The following is a 21543-nucleotide window of genomic DNA, read 5'->3' on the forward strand; positions in this document are numbered from 1 at the left end:
GACATTCATCCAGCCCAGTGGCATTTTATATTACTCAACTACAGGGGCAGGTTACTTCACATGATGGCCCACTGGTAAAGCTACCATATTTCAGTACTACAGTTAAGTATCATGCATTTGCTTTCAATGTGTTTATTATCATGGTCTATGTAACTGGTGATTTTGATGTGATGCTGTGTAGGAAGTGTTTTTGAGATAAATCCCCTCATATGGATAAACATACAGGCATATACCATAACACAATTATGAACCCAGTACATATTTGACACCAATTTTCAAAGGGAATATTAATTTATTACACAAGTCAAATAAAGACAGTCTCTCTGGTAGCCCAGTCCCATATCACCAATGGTATGTGCAGCAGTCTCAAACTTGGCATCCAGACTAACAGATACCATTGTATGTATGGGCCAGACTGAAACGGATGCTCTGACTGAAGTACTTGGTGGCTGCTACACAAGAAAGAATGAGAATAAATCACATTATATTACAAAACACAGTGACACACTGGAGCTATACAAGAGATGTTTCTGTACTTAGGCAGCAACATATGTGCGTATGCATCAATTTAATATCAATATTAAGACCCAAATGGCAGCATGAAACCACACAGTCCTCATGCAAGCCACAACATTCTGTACTGGAAACACTGGACACAAGATAAAGTGGCAAATTCTGTTCGAGTGGATTAATGGGAGTGTATATTGTAAGAATATAATCAGTCTGAACCAAATCAGATGTACAGTTGCATTGTGTGGAGTGGTCAGATGGTTTGGTCAGAGGAGGAATCATTTCCAGTCTTAGTTTATTATAATATGGTCAGAATATAAAACATGCAAAGGGAGACTTTCATCCATTCAGGTTGAAACGGCTTCCTCAAACTGCCTTGTGGCACAAAATGACCATAATATATCTGTGGGGATTGATGGGGTTGTTGATCAGATAGAACAGACTCAACAATTACTTTTATTACAATTACTTAACAGCTTTCAAAACTCACTTTCTCTGTCATGTAACAAAAAATCCCCACCCACACTCCCAAAAAGCTTCAACCGAACGCTACAGGCACCCTTACCAAGAAACAATGTGACTACAACAAAACATAGTTTTTATTCTTATTTACACTTTTAACCAGGTAAGTACCATAAAAATTAAGAATCTCTTGTTTAAAAGACACCTGGCGAAGAAAGCAGCATTAAGACAAACAGACGTTGCGCAACGCACAACGTACAACAACTTTCAATTATAATAATCTAATAACACTTCAAATAACAGCTCCAGCCATTAGCCAGTAACAGGCTCTGCTGCTACCAAAAGGTCAATATACCATCTCAGCTTGCCTAAATATAACTGGGTTTAGCTCCAGTATGAGACCAGCAAATCCACTGCAGAGAAAACAAGTGGCTGGTCAAAATATTTGTTTGACTATATTGGGCTTGGCTCAGATCAGCCAGTTATGTCATCTACCTCGGATATGATGGAAGTTCCTCCCTGACTCGGCAACATAAAAACAGTCTGGAAAACCTTACAAAAATTGATATTGCACCCTGACAAGAATAAAGTTATGGGGCAAACACTCAATACTCACATTTAAAGATATTATATACCGGTACAAAATATCAGCTGTTGGCAGCTTTGATAAAAACACATGAGTATGGGTCCAAAGACTGGTCCCTAGACTGTTCTTCATGTTTCTCTGGGTGTTGGGTCTAGGATTACTTATTTGTTCCATTCTCTTGCTATACAATTACAACAGCAGAGTGGAAACGAGGGAGCTGTCATTTAAAGGGACGAAAAACCTAAAGTGTCCAACAAGTAAAATGAGAACAAAGTGAAATAGTTCAACTATATAGAGTCTGTGGGGTGGCGGTCAGTCCCATCAGTGTGTGTGTGTGTTTGTGTCTAGGTAGAGAACAGTGGGCCAGTAGAAGCAGCAGTAAAGACAGGTCCGGTGTAGAGTCCGGGTCCGTCCACAGGAACCTAGAAGATAAAAACAAATGTCAACTAGATGTGTTTTTATGAGAAGCAGAAAGAAAAGTTAATCTGTTCTTCCTTGGTCTGTGACCAAACTTCCCACAAAGTTTCATGCAAATGGGCTCATGACTTTATTTTTAATCCTACCTCCCCCAGGGCCTGCAGGGCCACTGTAGCCGCCATGGCCTTGGCATGTTTCTTATTGGGACTGGCTGTCTGGGGCTGGTAGTCGACTCCGTTCACCGTCACCTAGAGACGACAGGATGGATGGATGGATGGTGAAAATTAAATTTCAGAGGCAAATAGTAATAGGATACGGGAAAGAGCAATAGGATATAAATAAGAATAGAGAAAATTAGGTTTATATAAACATACAACCAAAATACATTTATTCAAGATTTTTTGTCCGAGTTCTATGCAATCTGTTCCATCTAAGTGAAAACAAATGTGTAGAAATGTATGTTAAAGCATAAAATTTAAATAACAGAAACATCTATTTTGCATAAGTCTTCACCCCTTTGCCTCATTTAGGCTAAATTGCCACACAAAAAATGTCAATATTTTTTCTGAAACTTCAAGAAATGGACTCTAATGTCATCGATAAATGAACCATATATCCCAAACTGTGCTGAAGTATTGTGGTGGACAGTCCATCCTAAAACCCTAAAAATCACCACCCTAAAATCCCACTGAGTCCCATTAAGGGAGCTTTGTTAGCAAGAAAGACAAATTTAAAAAAAAATAATTTAAAAGGAAAACATTGCCCAACATATTGGACTGTTACTTTGTCCACCTACTGTGCACTGCCATACACACAGAGAACAGACAGACTGACAGACCTTGAAGAGAAAGTTCTTCCGGTGGTCAGGACCACTGTGGTGAACCATGACGAAGTCTGGCTGCATCATCCTCCTCTTATTGCACAACTCAATGAGAGCGGACACCGGGTGCTTCCCTGTTCAGACAGACAGACACACGTAATGTTATGTTAAAACTGGGGGAAATGTGGCAGTTTAAAACACTTCTGTGAAGGAGCTGTAATGAGTGTCCCAGTGATAAGTAATACTGTTAGAAATGCACTAAAATGTAAAAAAATTGTGAGAAGAAAAGTATAAGTAAATATGTAAAAGACACGAGAAGAGTGAAAAAAATGAGAAGTGTGTGTGTGTCCAACATGAGTGAGAGAAAAGCTGGAAGGTACTAGTAGTATGAAGAGTAGGAAGAGTAAGAAGGCTTATATATAAAAGCTGAAAGGTACAATAAGTATGAATATGAAGAGTAGGTATATATTCATTAGAAAAATAGAAAATATTTAAGTGGCAAGTAATGTTAGAAATGTACTAAAATGTAATAGTACTAAGAAGTAAAAATGTATAAAAATATGTAAAAGACATGTTGAAATGGAGAAGATTGCTGACTCAGCAATCACACAATTAACTTGACTCACACACACACACATCCCCTTGAATGCCTCTCCACTGTTTTTTTCAAAGCTAACCGCCACAGCAAGTGGCTTGCTTAAAAATGGGAAGATACGATGAAGATTTTTTTTATTTTTTATTTTTTTTATCCCAAAGTCAGGAATCATTCTCTACACATGCAGTACAGTGCAGACAACCAAAAAGGCTAAACCTACTTCTTTGTAGGACAAGGACAATTCAGGTTTTATTTGTACTATGCATGCAGTGTGTGTGTGTGTGTGTGTGTGTGCGTTACCCATTAGATCCTTGGTCACCACCAGTCCTCCTGTCTGCTTCTGAGGTTTCTCTCCTTCAGCAACTAGTCCTGAAAACACACACAGTCATCTTTGTCATCACCGACATTACTGCCATCATCCTCATCATCAAATTTGTTCTTGATTTTTTTCTTAACTTTAAGACAGTCCTTCACCTGTCTTAAATTAAGCCTCTAATATCATATATTTAAACACATTTTAGACAAGTAGGTTATAGTTCAAAGTCTTCATAGGTTCCCCTACACCTAACATTAAGATGAACATTTATTGTGAAGCTTTATTTGGTGTAGGGCCAGGTAGGCCTCTGTCTCATGTCTGTTGAAAATAAGCTGCAAATTCTAGTTACCAACAGCAACCAATGTTTAAATCTTTGCTCTAGTTGCCCTAAATAGGTTTTTCCCCAATTATTTTGTAGATGGAAGCACTTTGGGTTGCCTCCTAGCCTTGTCTCCTAGCCTCAATGGCAGTAAGCCTAAAGTTTATTAACCAGAATGAATTCCTATTTTGAGAAGGTCTTAAGTATTTGTAAGAAATGAGACTGTTACTAAGAAAATATTGAGGAATTGCACTTAAGAGCCTTCTTAAGAACTTCCTAAAATGTCCTCTTATGTAATTTCTTATGATCTATCTTAAGAACACATTGGTCAATCCGGCCCCTGGTTAAACTGATAATGAAGGTTTCTGTGGCAGACTCAATAAGGGGCCGTCTCTGGTTTGTTTAATACTGACCTGACCAAAACAGGTTTTGACCCTGTGAACCTGATGGTTTGATATTAATCTGTGTGAACTTTGGTGGACATATACAGAGTTGTAGTTTGATTTTATACATTAGTTTACTTCCTTGAGTAAACTCTTAATATCTTAATATAAATTCTTAATATCAGTAGGACTTGGCCCATGGTATCTTAGGACCTCTTACCTTTGCGGTCAATCTTGAAGTCGATGATGATTGGCTCCACGGTGCCCTCTCGGTTCCTCCCCAGCCCCTCCCCCGTCTTCCAGCCCATCTTCCTCATCAAGAACTCGCCGACACCTCCTGACACCGGAGCCGCCCTGAGGAACTGGTCCTGACCGAGAGACACAGACAGACACACAGACAGACGGAGAGAGAGAGAGAGAGAGAGAAGGAAAGAAGGAAAGAAAGAAAGCAAGAACGAAAGAGAGAAAAAGACAGGCAAAGAAAGAATGAAAGAGGGGTGAAAATGGTAGTGGTTTAGTGAAGTGAAATAAGACAATGGGAAAGAGAAATAGAAGGGGAGAGAGAGAGAGAGAGCACAAAGAAGAGAGTAAGGGTCCACCCCGCCAACATGTTGTCAATTTAAATACAAAGTTGTGTCTAAGGCTATGTTCAGACTGCCAGCCCAAATCTGATTTTTGGCATATCCAGATTGGAGTCATATTGATTTGATCAAGTCTGGACAGCAAAAAAACACGGAAAGCGATTATTGCGAATCAGATTTAAGCCACATTTGTATTTGGTTTGAAATGCGATTCAAATCAGATTTCTACAGATGCGTGTCAGTCTGACCGCTCTGGCCACTCAAAACGTTTTTCAGACTGTCCTTTACATCACTCGCAACACGACACATGGTGATGGCGTCACATCCAGAGAGCCAGAAAAACAGAAATGGAGAACGAAACATTGCTGCATATATCAATGTTCACCGTCGCTTATTTTCAGTGGTGGAAAGTAACTAAGTACATTTACTCAAGTACTGTACTTAATACTTCCACTCCACTACATTTCAGAGGGAAATATTGTACTTTCTACTCCACTACATTTATTTGACAGCTTTAGTTACTTTTCAGATGGAGATTTGACACAATGGATAATATAACAAGCTTTTAAAATACAACACATTGTTAAAGATGAAGCCAGTGGTTTCCAACCTTTTTGGCTTTTGACATCTTACAAAAAGCAGTGTGTAGTCGGGTCACATTTCAGATGTCTATGAGTTGTTAACAGCTCCACCAAATAGTGATTTTTCCCTCTAAACCTCACATGGTTTCATTTCAATAAATGTTCAAATGATCCAATATTTCAGCAAAAATCAAAGATTAGAGAAAAAGTCCAAAAACTGAAAACAGATTTGTGTATCAGAACTTTGTTTTTTCTTCTTTCCTCTCCCATTAATCATCTCACGACCCCTCAGATTTATCTGGTGACCCTTTGGAGGGGCCCGACCCCTAGGTTGGGAAGTAAACTAGCTAACTGTATATAAAGTAGTTCAAACTAGCTCCACCTCCAGCAGCTACAACAGTAACATGCTGCTTACACACTGATGCTTTAGTATTAATAATCTAATGATGTCATATATAATAAAATATCAGTCAGAGGGACCAAACCACTACTTTTACTTTAATACTTTAACTACATTTTGCTGCTAATACTTATGTTTTTTTACTTAAGTAGGATTTTTCATGCAGGACTTTTACTTGTAATGGAGTATTTTACATTGCTGTATTGGTACTTTTACTTAAGTAAAGTATCAGAGTACTTCTTCCACCACTGATTATTTTCTCTGCTGCGATGGAGGAATTCTGCACTGTAACTAGATAGTTGTATGGCGTCAGGGCAAAGATGATACTTCTCCATTCTGCATTCAGCTGTTTGTTTTGGTTCCGTATTTGAAAAGCGTGGCATCAGTTATCGTATGTACACACGCCTACATCGTTACCACGGCAACCAATGCAGATAGCTTAACGGTGCCTGAACACACCAGTCCGACCTGATCACTTGCAACTAACTGTGGACAGTCAGTCCTAAAGACCGGATTTGAGAAACAAATCGGATTTGCCTGCAGTCTGAACAAAGCCTAAGTGGTACACACACACAAGCACGCGCACACACACACACACACACACACACTGTAGCGATGTAGAGCTGGTGTTGGTACGTACCTAGCCCCTCCTCTCCACCCCCTTCGTCGCCCCCGGCAACAGAGAGGGGGCCCGTGTCGGCGACCCTGAAACAGTCTAACATACAGAGAGGTGAAAGTTCACGGGGTCACCGAGTGACCTCCGCCAACTCCCACCTCACCATCCCTCCCCAGACCAGACCAGAATGGACCAGACCGGACTCAGCCAGACTGAACCAGGTAAGAATGGATCAAAATGAACTGGACCAGACTGGACCAGACCAGACTGAACTGGACTGCGCCAGAACAGACTGAACCAGACCAGACTGAACTGGACTGAATCAGACTGGGCCGGAGAAGAGTAGACCAGATTGTACTGGACTGGTCCAGACGAAAATGCACTGGACTGAAAAAGACTAGGCTGGACTGGAAAACACCAGACAGAACCGGACTGGTTCATACCAGACTGGGTCAGACTAGTCCAGATCAGACTGAGCCGGCCTGTGCCAGATCAGACCAGGCCGGCTCAGGTCAGGTTTGACTACCGAGGACAAAATGTACTTATTGTAAATCGCTTTGGTCAAATGACATAATGTAATGTAATGCAGATACCAGATGAGACCAGTCTGGACCATACTGAACTGGATCAACCTGGACTAAACCATATCAAACCAGGCTCTAATCTGCCAAACCAGGGCAGGCTATATCTGGTTTTCCAAACCATTGGCAAACTAGACCTGACCAGTCCAGAACGGATTAGTTAAGACCAGTCCAGTGCAGATAAGATTAGACCAGACCAGTCCAGAACATACTAAACTAGATCGGTCCAGTGCAGATTGCACTAGACCAGACCAGTCCAGATTACACCAGACTAGTCCAGAACAGATTAGACCAGACCAGACCAGACCTCCATCCTCCCTTCTAACACTACCCCCCCACACACACACCTGCCATGCTATAGGTTGACAGCAAATCCAGGACAGCCCCCCCCCTCCCCCCTCTCAACCACAGTGACAAATCTCTCTCTCATACATACACACACACAAATACATAGATCCTGGTTGTCCTGGCAACGCTAAGGCAGGTTCTGACAGTATTTCCCATGTGCTGCATCAGGCTCGAGATATCACTGCAATTCATTTGTATCTACTTTCATCTTTTGTCTGAATACGACTCTTTCAAATCCTTATTCCTTCACATCCACAGGAATACACCGTGGCAAGAAGTGGTTAGTCGATGACAGTGCCTTTCTCCTTGAGTGTATACACATAACAGACGCATGTGAAAAATCAACACTTTGATTTCATTGTTAAATTTGATTTACAGCATCTCAAAGACCAGTCAATACCAGAAGGCCAGTTCAGTACCCTACTTACTTTTCACCATTAGGTGTCAGGCTTCACCACAGATTTGGGTGGGGTTTAGTTACTCAATAGATGAATTCATAAATTAATTTGACAACGTTTTGTGTGTTGTTCTTGCATAGATTTAATGATATTTTTTTCACTTTACTTAAAGCAAACAATGACCACTTATAGTGACTTATAACCAGCTTGTAATGTGTTATATCTGCCTATACCTCAGGAATTTCATTACTTAACTTAAAGCACCCAATGACCACTTAGAGTAACTTATAATCATTATAATGCATTATAACAGTGATTATAATGCATTATAAAATGATTAGAATGTATTACAACTATGAGAATTATAATACACTATGATCCTTGCAAAAAAGATGTCAGTGAGTGACAAGCAATAATGAAGTATTATGATACTTGACCTTATAAGTCATTATAAAATGCTTTATAATGCATTAGGATTATTGTTATAAAGCATTATGAATATGTATGAGTGCTATATTTATACAGTGCTATAAGCAGATTATAACGCATTATAAGTATGTTTAAAATGTGTTATAGATAATGGGTGTCATAGAAAGTGTTATCAAAATATCTAACTACAACCTCTACAGAAAAAAATGGCTGCCAAAGTGTAATAAAAAAAAAAAGGCAGCGCTGGGTGCTTGCGCATTTAGAGCAGTGGTTCTCAATGTGGGGTCCGGGGACCACCAGGGGTCCTTGAGGCGGTTCCAGGGGGTCCCCAGCAAATTGATGAATCGTTAAACATCACCATTATTTCATTTACAATAAGTAAATACAATTAGAGAATGTGGAAGAATGACTGTTTTGATCATAGTTTCACTGTTATCTCTCTACCTACAATTGAGATAGTCATGGAATTCTGGACAAAATCTCATCAAATGGGGGTCTGTGGTTCTAATGTGGACTAAATTAGGGGTCCTCGATATGAAAAAGGTTGAGAATCACGGCATTAGAGTGACCGGTGGACACAGTTTTCCATTTTTATGATGCTCTAAGTGGAATCTAACAAGGAAATCAAAGTTTGACGTACTCCTTTTCACACCTGTTTTGCATAAACTCCAGGAGGAAGTCGTCTTCATCTAACTGCTTCTCGCTGCACGGACTAATCAAGGTTTCCCTCTCCAGCGCTGCAAATAAAACCATGGGATGGAGTCTGGTTCTGGATTGTAGACTTACTGTCATCTCTCCTCTTTTCTTCCTCCCCTCCCTCCCTCTCTCTCTCTTTCTCCAACTCCCCCTCTCTTTTCCAAATGGGCTCCAGAGAGAAGAGGCGCTAGAGTGCCCCTAGAGGCGGCAGCCCACACTGCAGCTGTACCTGCTTTGGTAAGAACACAGTGAGGCCTCTGCATTGCTGACGCCCTCGAGGACCCAGAGCCCTACAGCCACCAGAAATACAGCAACAATATCATTTATAGCATTCGTCTTCCTTCCTGCCATTTCCTGTTTAAACCCATTATGACCCATATCCATTTTGTTGACTGGGATTGTGCTAAAAAAAAAGTTGCCATTGCCAAACCAGCAAGAAATTCAGGAATTAGGTTCTATGTGGGAATTTAGCAGGAAACACTGGTAGGGCTGCAACTATCAATTCTTCTTATTTAATTATCTGACAAATCGTATATCAAATATTTGAAAACTGTCACTTGTTTGACCAATACTCAAAAGTTCCATACAATGTAGCCTGTCAACTACCTATGACAGCCCAATAAATCAAACGTATTAATCTTTTCAAAATGTAAAAAAACTCAAAAACACATACAGTACTGTGCAAAAGTCTTAGGCACCCTAGGTTTTTTATAGAAATTTTGTCTTAGATGTTTATTTGTCTTCTGCAATATAGTGTGTCAGTAGACTGCTCTTTATAGTATTTATTTTTTAATATTCAGAAACTTTTCATTTCATTATTTTTGATAGTGTCTTTGCTTTACAGACTTTTTACATGTGCCTAAGACTTTTGCACAGTACTGTATCTTGAATGAATTTACCTGTATTTGGTGGCAGAGCAACAGAATGCAGGGTTATTGCATTGCACACTCCAAGAACTTCAGTTCTTACCATCAATTTCTTAATACATCCATGGAGGCCGTTCTTCTTGCTCTCAAAGTTAATGACGGATCGCCCATGGGTGGCAAATCACAATATAAAGATCATTCAAAAACGTTTCATTTTAGTTTAATTGTTGTTTAATTAAAGGAATAGTTCACCCAAAAATGAAAATTCTGTCATCATCTACTCACCCTCATGCCAAATGAAACACAGGTGAAATTTGTTAGTCCATATAACACACAGGGAGGTTGCCAGCACAACTTGGTAGCAGCCTTCTCCAAAACAACTGAAGTCAATGGGGACCTGTTCTTTAGAGTTCCAAAACAAAAACAGCCAAACAATCACACTGTGAATAGAAAGACCTATACACCATTATTTGTTGCAAATCAATCAGCTGTAGTTCAGATTTGCACTAAATGATGGTGTAAATATACTGTAGGTCTTTTTGGAACTCTGAAGAACTGGTCCCCACTGACTTCAGTTGTTTTGGAGAAGGCTGCTATGGAGTTGTGCTGGCAGCCTCCCTGTGTGTTATATGGACAAACTTCACCTGTGTTTCAACTGGCATGAGGGGGAGGAGATGATGACAGAATTTTCATTTTTGGGTGAACTATTCCTTTAAGAATTGTTTGTTCTAACTTCTCAAATTTATGAAATACTTGCTGCAGCCCTACTAAAATTAGATGATTCTCCTAGTGAGACAGTTGATGCTAAATCTGACATCTGGTATCTGGTATTGCTGAGCAGCCAGTGTTATGCGTTTTGGCCTCTTGTCACAATTCATATTATACACTGTATAGCTCTTGGTGCTGACCAGTGGGCATTAGCAATGCAGACGCCTGGATATGTGGAGAGATGTGCACGTGTTTGTATGTACAATAATATACGTGAAAGAGTGGATGCGAGTATATGTGACACTGTATGGCTATGTCTGTCTGGGCATTTGATCAGATGTGTGTGTGTGTGTGTGTGTGTGTGTGCGCGTGTGTGTGGTACCTTCTTGAGCCATGCCTGTGGTCCGCTGGTGGACAGTTCCTCAGAGCTGAGGACCTGGGCTCCAGTTGTACCAGTAAACAGACCGGGGATGGTGTTGGACTGGGCCCACGCGTCCACCTGGCAAAACCGCACATTCCCATTAGATCAGACAAAGAATGAATCAAATCAATGAATCTGAACTGAACGTCCGGAAAGATTCACGATGAATCTGTGAAAATAAATAAATAAATAAATAATGCAGCCTTGGATAACTGCATTTATTAGTGAGCTTTGTTTTACATATTTACATAACTTTACATATTTAATACTCCAAATAAACAGTTATCATTGGCCTCATTTATTTCCTTCCTCAAACATCACTATTTGTCGGAAAGGCTAATTATGAGAGGGAAAGGTAAGGGACTTGCTTTTACTGGTAAATGGGAAAAACTATCAGTTTTTTTTTGCCTTGTGTATTGGCTTTATTTATAAAAACTGTAAATTGAGTGTATAATACTTTATTATGTTCTTTTTGTAACTTTATACGTTTTATTTATGTATACGCTTATATGACTATACCTGCATTTGTTTATATCAGTTAGACTTTCTCTACCTTTTTTCTTCACAACTGGGCTGTGACCTCCATTCTCTCTAGTTAATATACTTTGTTTTACATTTGTTATGTTTACAATGTTTTTCTTCTCTTTTCTGATGTCTCTACATGTTTATGTTTTTTTTCTGCAATTTCTGTGTGTTTGTATGTTGTATTGTTATTATTGTTATTTTTGTTAAGTAAAAAAAAAAAAAGTGAGCTTTGTTTTGCTAGGGTTGCAATGTTTTGTCAATATATTTGTTTATGCAATTCTTTGTAACAGCTGACAAAAGGTAAGATGAAGCTGAGAAAAAATAAAATATAAAAATAAAAAATAAAGTCACAAAAAAAAACAGCATCTGTCATTATTATTATTATTATATTATCATGGAATTAGATATTATATTATTATAGGCCTCTATTACAGTATATTATTTTTGATTTCCAGGATTATTTTATTTTCAGTCACTTCCTTATCAATCATAATTTACTATGGAAACACCACCGAGTAAACCAAATAAATGAGTCATTGCCAAAGTAGAATGAAACGAAACTCAGACTTCCCAATGAGTTCAAGCAGGGTGCATGAGATTCTTTGGGGAGCTCCAAGGCACAGTAGTCATACTTCATTCAGTATATGAAAACCTTAAAGGAACGGGCTGTGGGAAGTCCCCAAAACCACAACCAGGAAGAGGGTGGTTGTAGTTTCTATGAGTTGGAAATCCCGTTATCGGTGGGGATTCCCAACTCACAGAAACTACATTTTGGTGCTTCCCACAGCCCATCTCACAGAACTACAGTATATCTAGCCTCATTGTTTATTGAGTGTATGTTGTGAATGTATGTGTGTTAATGCAAAAGTAAATTCATCATTTATATGTTTTATATGTTTTTTACTGTGTGTGTGTGCATGTACCTGCTCTTGTGCACGGCTAAGCATGCAGATGGCACTGACATCGTAGGGGTTCTCGGCCAATCGCCTTTGAGCTTTGATCCTCTCGGTCACAGCCTGGGAGATATCTACAGGCTAGAGAGAGAGAGAGAGAGAGGGGGGCAGAGACAGAGACCAACTTTTGATGTTCTGTAATGACACATCTCACAAAAAACAGAGCATCTAAGTTACATTCACTCGGAACAGCAGTTTTCCATAAGACATAAAAGAGCTGTCACATTTGTTGTTAACATGTTTGGGACTGGGGACAGAAGCTACAACAGCTAGGAAACAGACCAAAGGCCGAAAAGGTAACTTTAGGTCCGAGTGAAGCTTTGTGTGCCCAATGTGGAGTGTAACCAAGGAAGTGGAGGGGATTCACGACTGCGTTTTTCTAATGTTCTTCGGCTGTAGTGAAGATTTGCTGTAAATAACGGCGTCAATATCGGTCTTTTCCACTCACTGTGCGATCGTTGGCCGTATGGAGTCGTTTTATGGAAATTTTCTGTTCTTTTTCTGCTCTTTTCGGAACTCTAAAGATCGGTCCCCTAGCGACTTCGGCTGTTTTGGGGAACGCTGCTACGAAGTCGTGTTGGAAAGCTCCTGGATGTTGTTTTATGGACTGACAAACTTCGCAGGAGTTTCAGCTCGCATGGGGGTGAGTAGATCATGACTGAATTTTCCTTTGAGAACCAATTCCAAGAGCGCGGAGCGGACTGGGAGTGCTCGAAATGCCAAAAAAGGTCCAGAAAGCGTGCAACGGGCAAATGCTGGAAAAGTTGTTGACCACCACTACTCGGAAGGAGATTGCTGAATTGAGAACAGAATTACTTGCGGAGCTTCGCAAATCCCAATCCGCACAGAAGGCGGCATGAGAACCGCAAAACCAGGATTTCAGCTCTGGAAACCGCACTTTCTTAAGTATCGTCTAATCTCCAGAGAACTGAGGAATGCCGCGCCTTTCTGTCCACTGAAAATGAGTTTCTTTGACAGAAGACCCATGATCTCGAAAATCACATCGAGACACTGGCATCCCCAAGGGCATGTAACAGGGACGACCCACTGACTTCATGTCTTTTTTTTTTTTTCACCACTCTGTCTGGTCAGTTCCAAGCCTGGGGCCGGATTCACCAATGTGTTCTTAAGATAGATCTTAAGAAATTACATAACAGGAAATTTTAGGAAGTTCTTAAGAAGGAAGTGCAATTCCTCAATATTTTCTTAGTAACAGTCTCATTTCTTACAAATATCTTTAATTTTCCTACTTAAGAACTTCTCAAAATAGAGCCTGAATTAATTCTGGTTAATAAACTTTAGGCTTGCTGCCATTGAGGCTAGGAGACAAGGCTAGGAGGCTAGGAGACAAGGCTAGGAGGCAACCCAAAGTGCTTCCATCTACAAAACAATTGGGGAAAAACCTATTTAGGGCAACTAGAGCAAAGATTTAAACATTGGTTGCTGTTGGTAACTGTAGAATTTGCAGCTTATTTTCAACAGACATGAGACAGAGGCCTAAAGGCCCTACACCAAATAAAGCTTTACAATAAATGTTCATCTTAATGTTAGGTGTAGGGGAACCTATGAAGACTTTGAACTATAACCTACTTGTCTAAAATGTGTTTAAATATATGATATTAGAGGCTTACCTTTTCACTGTAGGAGTTTTAAGACAAGTTAAGACAAAAATCAAGAACAAATTTGAGAACTTTCATTTCAAGAATACCATTTATTCCTAAGTTTTTTCTTAGGAAGAAACATTAGAAGAAAGTTAAGAAAATATATAAGAACTGTTTTTGAGAATAGCATTTTTTCCTATTTTTCTTTTCTTAAGACTAAAGTTAAGAAAAAAATGGCACTTGAGAAGATTTCTTTTCTTAAGAGGGTTTTTGTGAATCCGGCCCCTGGTCCCAATCTACCCCCCCCAGAGATAACATTATCGCCCATCAGCTCTATTTATAATGATCACCTGTTCCTTTGGCAAAAGCCTCACTAACGCCTAACTATCCTGTGATATCGAGGCTCAAAATAAACCTCTTTAAACCCACATACACACACAGTGAACTTCTCACCTGCAGCGGCGGCTCAGGAAAAACGCTGTCAGTAGCTGGCACCGACACCGGCTCTTCTGTAACCACAGGCAGTACTGGTGCTGTGGCCGGTTCGCCTGATGACGAGGCCGCCGCCGCCGCCACCGCCACCGCCACCGGTACAGCGGTCGGGGCCTTGCTGGAGGCGGCCGCGGCTTTGGTTTTGTCTGCCGTTTTGTCAACTGGAACCCATTCGCCATAGACACCCGGCGTCTCGCCCTCCTGGACAATTAGTACATCACGTTACACTTCGCGAGGCAAAATCACCAGTATCCGTAATGTTGATGGATAGCTGTGTTTCCATCCAAATGTCATGTCTAGGGCTGCAACTAACGATTATTTTCATTGTCGATTAATCTGTCGATTATTTTCTCGATTAATCGATTAGTTGTTTGGTCTATAAAATGTCAGAAAAATGGTGAAAAATGTGGATCAGTGTTTCCCAAAGCCCAAGATGACGTCCTCAAATGTCTTGTTTTGTCCACAACCCAAAGATATTCAGTTTACTGTCATAGAGGAGGAAAGAAACCAGAAAATATTCACATTTAAGAAGCTGGAAGAATTTTGACTTATTTTTCTTAAAAAATTACTCAAACCAATTAATCGATTATAAAAATAGTTGGCGATTAATTTAATAGTTGACAACTAATCGATTAATCGTTGCAGCTCTAGTCAAGTCAATTTGAAGAGAACTTTTGACACAAAAAATTGAATGTGAAGCGGGTGTGTTTCTATCTGCTGGGTGAATTAATCAGTTTCCTGAAAGCACAAGTCTATAAAGAATCTTTAAAGAATTGATTACTACTGGCATAGCTGATCTTTGGTGTCAGCTAATGCTGGTGGTCATATTTCATGCTTTCATCTAAAGGTCAAAACAAAGAAATGCAATTGGCAACTAATGGTTATATAAGCACAATGGAGACTTATGCATGTTAGGATCAACACATATATTTCCGGAGGTCATGGTGGACAGATAGTGTTTTACAGAAAATATTTCAGAATGTCCAAAGCCACTTTTTAACTGCTGTGGAATGAGACTGACCATTCATTGGCTGATTCATGTCAAGCCTATGCAAAGCCATTCCCAAGACTTCCCTTTTTTTCCCTAATGAGGTTTTTGTGGGGGTTTTCTTTGTTTTCACTGAGGGTCTAAGGTTGGGGGTTGGGTCATTTTCAATTATTTTTTCAAAATGGCATTGTGAAGCCCTTTGACACCACAACTGTATACGCCCGATTTGATTTCAGTCCACTGTAGGCTTTGCTGTAGATCATTCAACTTCTTCCAATGTGAAGTAACTGTTAGCTTGTAAAAACTTGAGTTTCAAAGTTGTAACCCCCAACACTGTTAATAAAATCCAAACAGAGAAGCTCTAACCACACCTTCTTACGATGCTGAGAACCTGAAGACACTGGAAACTCCTTGGCCATGCCTGCATCACTGCGAACTGCTGGACGAACTGACATGTTCTGCAGAGGAGAGGAGAGGAGAGTTTAAGAGTTAATTATTTTATTCAGTATTATTACTTTTCCCAATAACGAGTGGTGTAACAAACTACAATTTCAATTTCAGTAATAATGTTAGTTACCAATAAAAAAAACACAATAAGTCATTACTTTTGTCATCACCCCCTTATCAGATTGAAGATGACTTTGCTTTACTATGTCATACTCGGGGTGGGAAACCCTACTTGGAAAACAGTGAAGCAGATCAGTGGTTCTCAAAGTGGGGTCCGGGGACCACCAGGGGTCCTTGAGGGAGTTCCAGGGGGTCCCCAGCAAATTGATGAATTGTTAAACTTCAGCAATTCATTTACAAGAAGTTAGAGAATGTAGAAGAATGACTGTTTCGATCATAGTTTCACTGTTATCTCTCTACCTACAATACAGATAGTCATAGAATTCTGGTCAAAATCATATCTAACAGTAAAAATATTCTCAGATTTGGGTTCCGAGAAACAAAATCTCATCAAAAAGGGGTCCGTGGCCCTAATGTGGACTAAACTAGGGGTCCATCATCAACCGGTTGGATTTTTTCCAGATATACAGCTCTGGAAAAAATTAAGAGACCACTGCAAAATGATCAGTTTCTCTGGTTTTACTATTTATAGGTATGTGTTTGAGTAAAATGAACATTTCTGTTTTATTCTATAAACTACTGACAACATTTCTCCCAAATTCCAAATAAAAAATATTGTCATCTAGAGCATTTATTTGCAGAAAATGACAACTGGTCAAAAATAACAAAACAGATGCAGTGTTTTCAGACCTTGATAATGCAAAGAAAACAAGTTCATATTCATTTTTACCACCAGTCTTTCACATTGCTGTTGGGTGACTTTATGCCACTCCTGGAGCAAAAATTCAAGCAGCTCGGCTTTGTTTGATGGCTTGTGACCGTCCATCTTCCTCTTGATCACATTCCAGAGGTTTTCAATGGGGTTCAGGTCTGGAAACTGATCATTTTGCAGTGGTCTCTTAATTTTTTTCCAGAGCTGTATATACATAGATTTCAATTTTGCCTCTGTTTCCATCTGCTTCACTGGCTTCCAGGTAGGCTTTCCCCACACAGATCATTCACAGGAGAGGAAACTGACTTATCCTGATTTAAGAAGAAAGAGAGGATGAGGAACTGCAAAAGTAATGGAATGAGTACAGTAACAAATTACTGCTCCAAGGGAGTTGACCCCGCCCGGCGGTGACGCAATGTGTGTATGTTTTTGTGTGTGTGTGTGTGTGTGTGTGTGTGTGTTACATTTATGCTGAAGCTGATGGCTTTTTGCTCTCGAAGAGCAGACGCTCCAAACGGTTTCCCATCATCCTCTTCGTCTGAAACGTGAGGCTTCGCCACCGGCAGCTCTCCTTTACTGTCCACAATCATCTTGCATTTCTATACACACACACACACACTTTGGTTATCAACCTCTTGCTGGTAATCAGTTTTCAGTTCAAACGTTCCTATCTTCTCCTTAAGGTCATGGTCAAACACACACACACACACACACACACACACACACACACAGCCAAGCAAGCAGTCTACAAGCATACACATTGTTAAAAAAAACGATTCTATCTTTATTGACCACAATTTCTTACCATAAGCACCAAGTATCTCCACTATGTTTAATAATTAATTAATTTAACCCTAATTCTAGTCCTATACCTTGACTATAAACCTATATAACAGTTGTTTCCATTGATTTCTATAGTAATAGTTCTGGACATAGAGTTAGACCTGGTACACACTAGAAGCATTAAATGAATGAAGCATTAAATAGGGATGCAAATACAAACACTATTACTTTTGATTTTATATTAACATACTGAAATTAGCTAATATTTCAGAAGAAAGCTGCGAGTCATATCTACAAGTTAAGCTGAAAAAGTGTTTGCAAACAGGGAATATGTCACTTTTTGGGGGGTTTTTTATTTTGAACTTGGTGTATTCGTATAAAAATGTCACTATTTGTCATCGTTTTATGAAGCTACATAAGTTATAGAGGAAAATTGTTACAATATCGCCAAAATCTCCATTGTCACCTGAGATGCCTCGCTTTAAGCAATGAGAAAGGAATTATCTAGAAATAGCTGTTTCTGATTGCTTACAACTCATGTCACAATAAAATATTCTACCAACCTGTAATTTTTCCTGTGTATGGTGAAATATACATAAAGTGCATTGTATAAAAATGTATAATATGAGCCGTTAAGCCTCACATCAGTGAACTCCTTGATGCTGATGCTGTTGGCCTGCTTCGCCACCTTCCTCTTCACTTCCTCCAAGGCGGCCATGTTGGGCTGGGCGGGGCCCGGCGGCGGTTTGTTGGTGATGGAGGGCAGTGGGGGCAGCGAGGCCAGAGCGCCCATACTAGACAAGGCTGCTGTCATGGTGGCTGATGGAGAAAACAGAGACAGAGAAAGAGAACTGAACTGAAAATTGAAGCCATCGCAAAAATAGCATCAACTGGGTGTAGTGTTCATTTTCCTTGTGACATTGCCAGTAAATGTATATCAATTTTAAGAGCACTGACAAGATTGACATTTTACTGTCTGTGACAATCAGGCGTAGGGGAAATTGCTTCTCAGTTATCTTAAAATTGCAATTTTAGTACACAGAATATTTCAATTTGCCATCATGGTCAGTTCTTGAGCACCGAAGCCTTTACAAAAGCCTGGATGGATGGATGGATGAATGGATGGATGGACAGATGGACCAACAAGCAGTGGTGGAAGAAGTATTCAGATCTTTGACTTAAGTAAAAGTAGCAATACCACAGTGTAAAAACACTTTGTTACAAGTAAAAGTCCTGCATTCAAAATCTTACTTAAGTCAAAGTACAAAAGTATTAGCATCAAAATGTACTTAAAGTAGCAAAAGTAAAAGTACTCATTATGCAGAATGGCCCATTTCAGAATCATATATATCATGTGTTATTGGACTATAATTATTGATGCATTAATGTGTTCATCACTTTAATGTTGCAGCTGGTAAAGGTGGAGCTAATTTTAATTACTTTATATACTGCTGGGTAGCTTAACCTATCAAAATATATCATAATTTATTAGTTGATTTATAATTTGCATTAATAATCTAAATCTGCATAGTAACTAGTAACTAAAGCTGTCAAATAAATGTAGTGGAGTAAAAAGTACAATATTTCCCTCTGAAATGTAGTGGAGTAGAAGTATAGAGTAGCATGAAATGGAAATACTAGTAAAGTAAAGTAAAGTACAAGTACCTCTAAATTGTACTTAAGTACAGTACTTAGTAGTAAATGCACTTAGTTACTTTCCACCACTGCTAACAAGTGGACAGAAGTGACATGCAGAAGGGAACCCAGAGCCAGAGCCACATACCGGCAGTCATACTGGCCATAGCAGCATTCATGGCCATACTGGGCAGGGCCAGGGGCAGCTGGGGCAGCACAGTGGGCCTCAGGCTGGCAGGGATGGGCATGCCCGCCTTGGCACACATGGCGGCAGCGTTGGCCTTGGCGATCTCCAACAACTGGTCCTTATCTGAGGAAATACACAGCGTTACCATATAGATTAGTTAGGACAGAGTACATGAAATGGACGGATGCATACATGACCCTGGGGTGCACGACCACACCTATTGACATTGACAATCCCACTGCATAATATAACAAATTATGGGAATGTCATAAATTACACTCATTTTGGGAAAATGTGCATGTTACAATTAAAGACATTCTGGGATATGCAATACCTAAGGAATGCAAAGTTATGGACCTTGGAAATGATTGTGTCATTGACAATGATAGATATTTAACCGAGATATTATTGATCACAAGCAAGAAGGCAATAACAAGAAATTGGTATAAGACTGAACCCCCTACTATAGAGCAATGGTTAGAAATTACAAGAGAGATTTATACTATGGAAAAAATTACCTATCAGCTTAGAGTGAGAGAAAATGTTTTTGTTAGTAAATGGAAGAAATGGATGATTTATGACACAGTAGAAAATAGGGCTGAACAGTTTTGAAAAAATATCTAATTGCAATTATTTTGACTGATATTGCGATATGATTCGCGATATTAGAGGGAATGATCATTTTTACATCGTTATTCTCATTTTCATTGAAAAACGTATTAAAATGATTATGGTGTGATTTTTGCGGGGATCTGTACCAAACAAAGATGTTTTCTTAAGTCTGTAGAGTATGATGTGTAGGCCAGGACATCTCTGCAGCACCACAATATTTCATTTAAAATGCTATTTTGACACAAATTTCACCTTTAACAAATATTGCACCTCCTGCGATTTGAAAATTGCAGTAGGCCATATTGCGATTTCGATAAAATTTTGATTAATTGTTCAGCCCTATTTGCTTCTGTTTTTTTTTCTATCTTTCTGGTTGTCATATGTCATAAGTCAACATACACAATACTTTTGGTTGTATGCACAAACAAAAACTCAATGAATATTAAAGTTAAAAAAAAACCCCAATATATAATAAATTATGATGAAACTGAGGAACTAAATTGGAATGTATAATATTCATGCCACCGGACCCAGTTCAGTGATGCGCGGCGGGCTGCTGCTGACGCTGCGGTGCTTCCGGGCGGGGGACCTGTTCTTGCGGAGGATGAGCACGGGGGAGTGGCTCGGCTCTCGTTTCCAGCGGTCCCTCTGGCTGTACGTGGCCCTCCGCCGGCCCCGAGAGCCCGAGCGAGAGCGCGACCGCCGCGGCTTCCGGCCCGCCGACCTGCACACAGACAGAGAGAAGTGATCATAGCAAAACCAGATCTGTTTATTGTTAAAGTCCCCGCCAATACACAAGGGTTCCAACACATTTTCAATTAAAAAATTCCATACTTTTTCCAGACCTTGATTTGAGACACGTCTGATTTTAGCTATATTTCTTAATCGAAAAAAGCAGGATTGAGCAAGTTTGTTGGTATGCAAGGCAATATTCAAACAGAGGCAAGATTTTAAGATTTGATATTGGATACCAGTGGACCAAGAACTTCCTGAATTTTCTTAGAGATATTATCAGGACCGATAACAAGAACTGTTTTTCTTCATGTGAGACATGCGTTTCAGGCAGACAGGTACAGCTAAGTGTTATCAGCATCGAAATGAAAAAATATGAATACATATGCACATATTAATGTATGTATGTATAAGTGTATATTTATACTTTTGTTACTTACTTTTATACTCCATTTTTTATTTTTTATTTATTTACTTTAATAATAATTTAATAAAAAACAAGAAATAACCGCCTCGCGGTTGTATGCCTCCGCCAATAAACTTTGTTTTATCATTGCAAGGACAGTCTTTATTTATTGAACATATATAATTAATGTGATTATTAGGTCAACTTAAAGGATTTTGGTGTCTGCAAAAGTAAGTGACGGCACTTCCACCGTTTTTGTAGAATGACCCAAGATCGTTTTCTCAGCTACAGTGGTAAGCAAAACATTATGATGTCAC

General features: G+C 39.5%; 1 protein-coding gene across 1 annotated transcript in view; it reads right to left on the minus strand.

The window, feature by feature from the left end:
- Positions 1 to 347: 347 nt before the first annotated feature.
- The window catches only part of LOC139651404 (protein SON-like), a 33600-nt gene continuing 12404 nt past the window's right edge, over positions 348 to 21543 (minus strand). Inside the window, exons 10-22 of the mRNA XM_071528302.1 lie at positions 20619 to 20812; positions 19438 to 19599; positions 18298 to 18473; positions 17336 to 17470; positions 15964 to 16050; positions 14566 to 14805; positions 12482 to 12592; positions 10995 to 11111; positions 4629 to 4776; positions 3691 to 3759; positions 2814 to 2929; positions 2122 to 2223; positions 348 to 1980 (exon numbers count right to left, since the gene is read on the minus strand). Coding sequence (XP_071384403.1) covers positions 1903 to 1980; positions 2122 to 2223; positions 2814 to 2929; positions 3691 to 3759; positions 4629 to 4776; positions 10995 to 11111; positions 12482 to 12592; positions 14566 to 14805; positions 15964 to 16050; positions 17336 to 17470; positions 18298 to 18473; positions 19438 to 19599; positions 20619 to 20812 — 1735 coding nt within the window. The 3' untranslated portion in view covers positions 348 to 1902. The remainder of the gene's footprint in view (positions 1981 to 2121; positions 2224 to 2813; positions 2930 to 3690; positions 3760 to 4628; positions 4777 to 10994; positions 11112 to 12481; positions 12593 to 14565; positions 14806 to 15963; positions 16051 to 17335; positions 17471 to 18297; positions 18474 to 19437; positions 19600 to 20618; positions 20813 to 21543) is intronic.

This window comes from Centroberyx affinis, unplaced genomic scaffold (genome assembly GCF_046629955.1).
Source record: "Centroberyx affinis isolate AG114_WGS23_722 - 3 ecotype Tasmania unplaced genomic scaffold, CSIRO-AGI_Caff_v1 ptg001654l_1, whole genome shotgun sequence".
NCBI classification, from domain to species: domain Eukaryota; kingdom Metazoa; phylum Chordata; class Actinopteri; order Beryciformes; family Berycidae; genus Centroberyx; species Centroberyx affinis.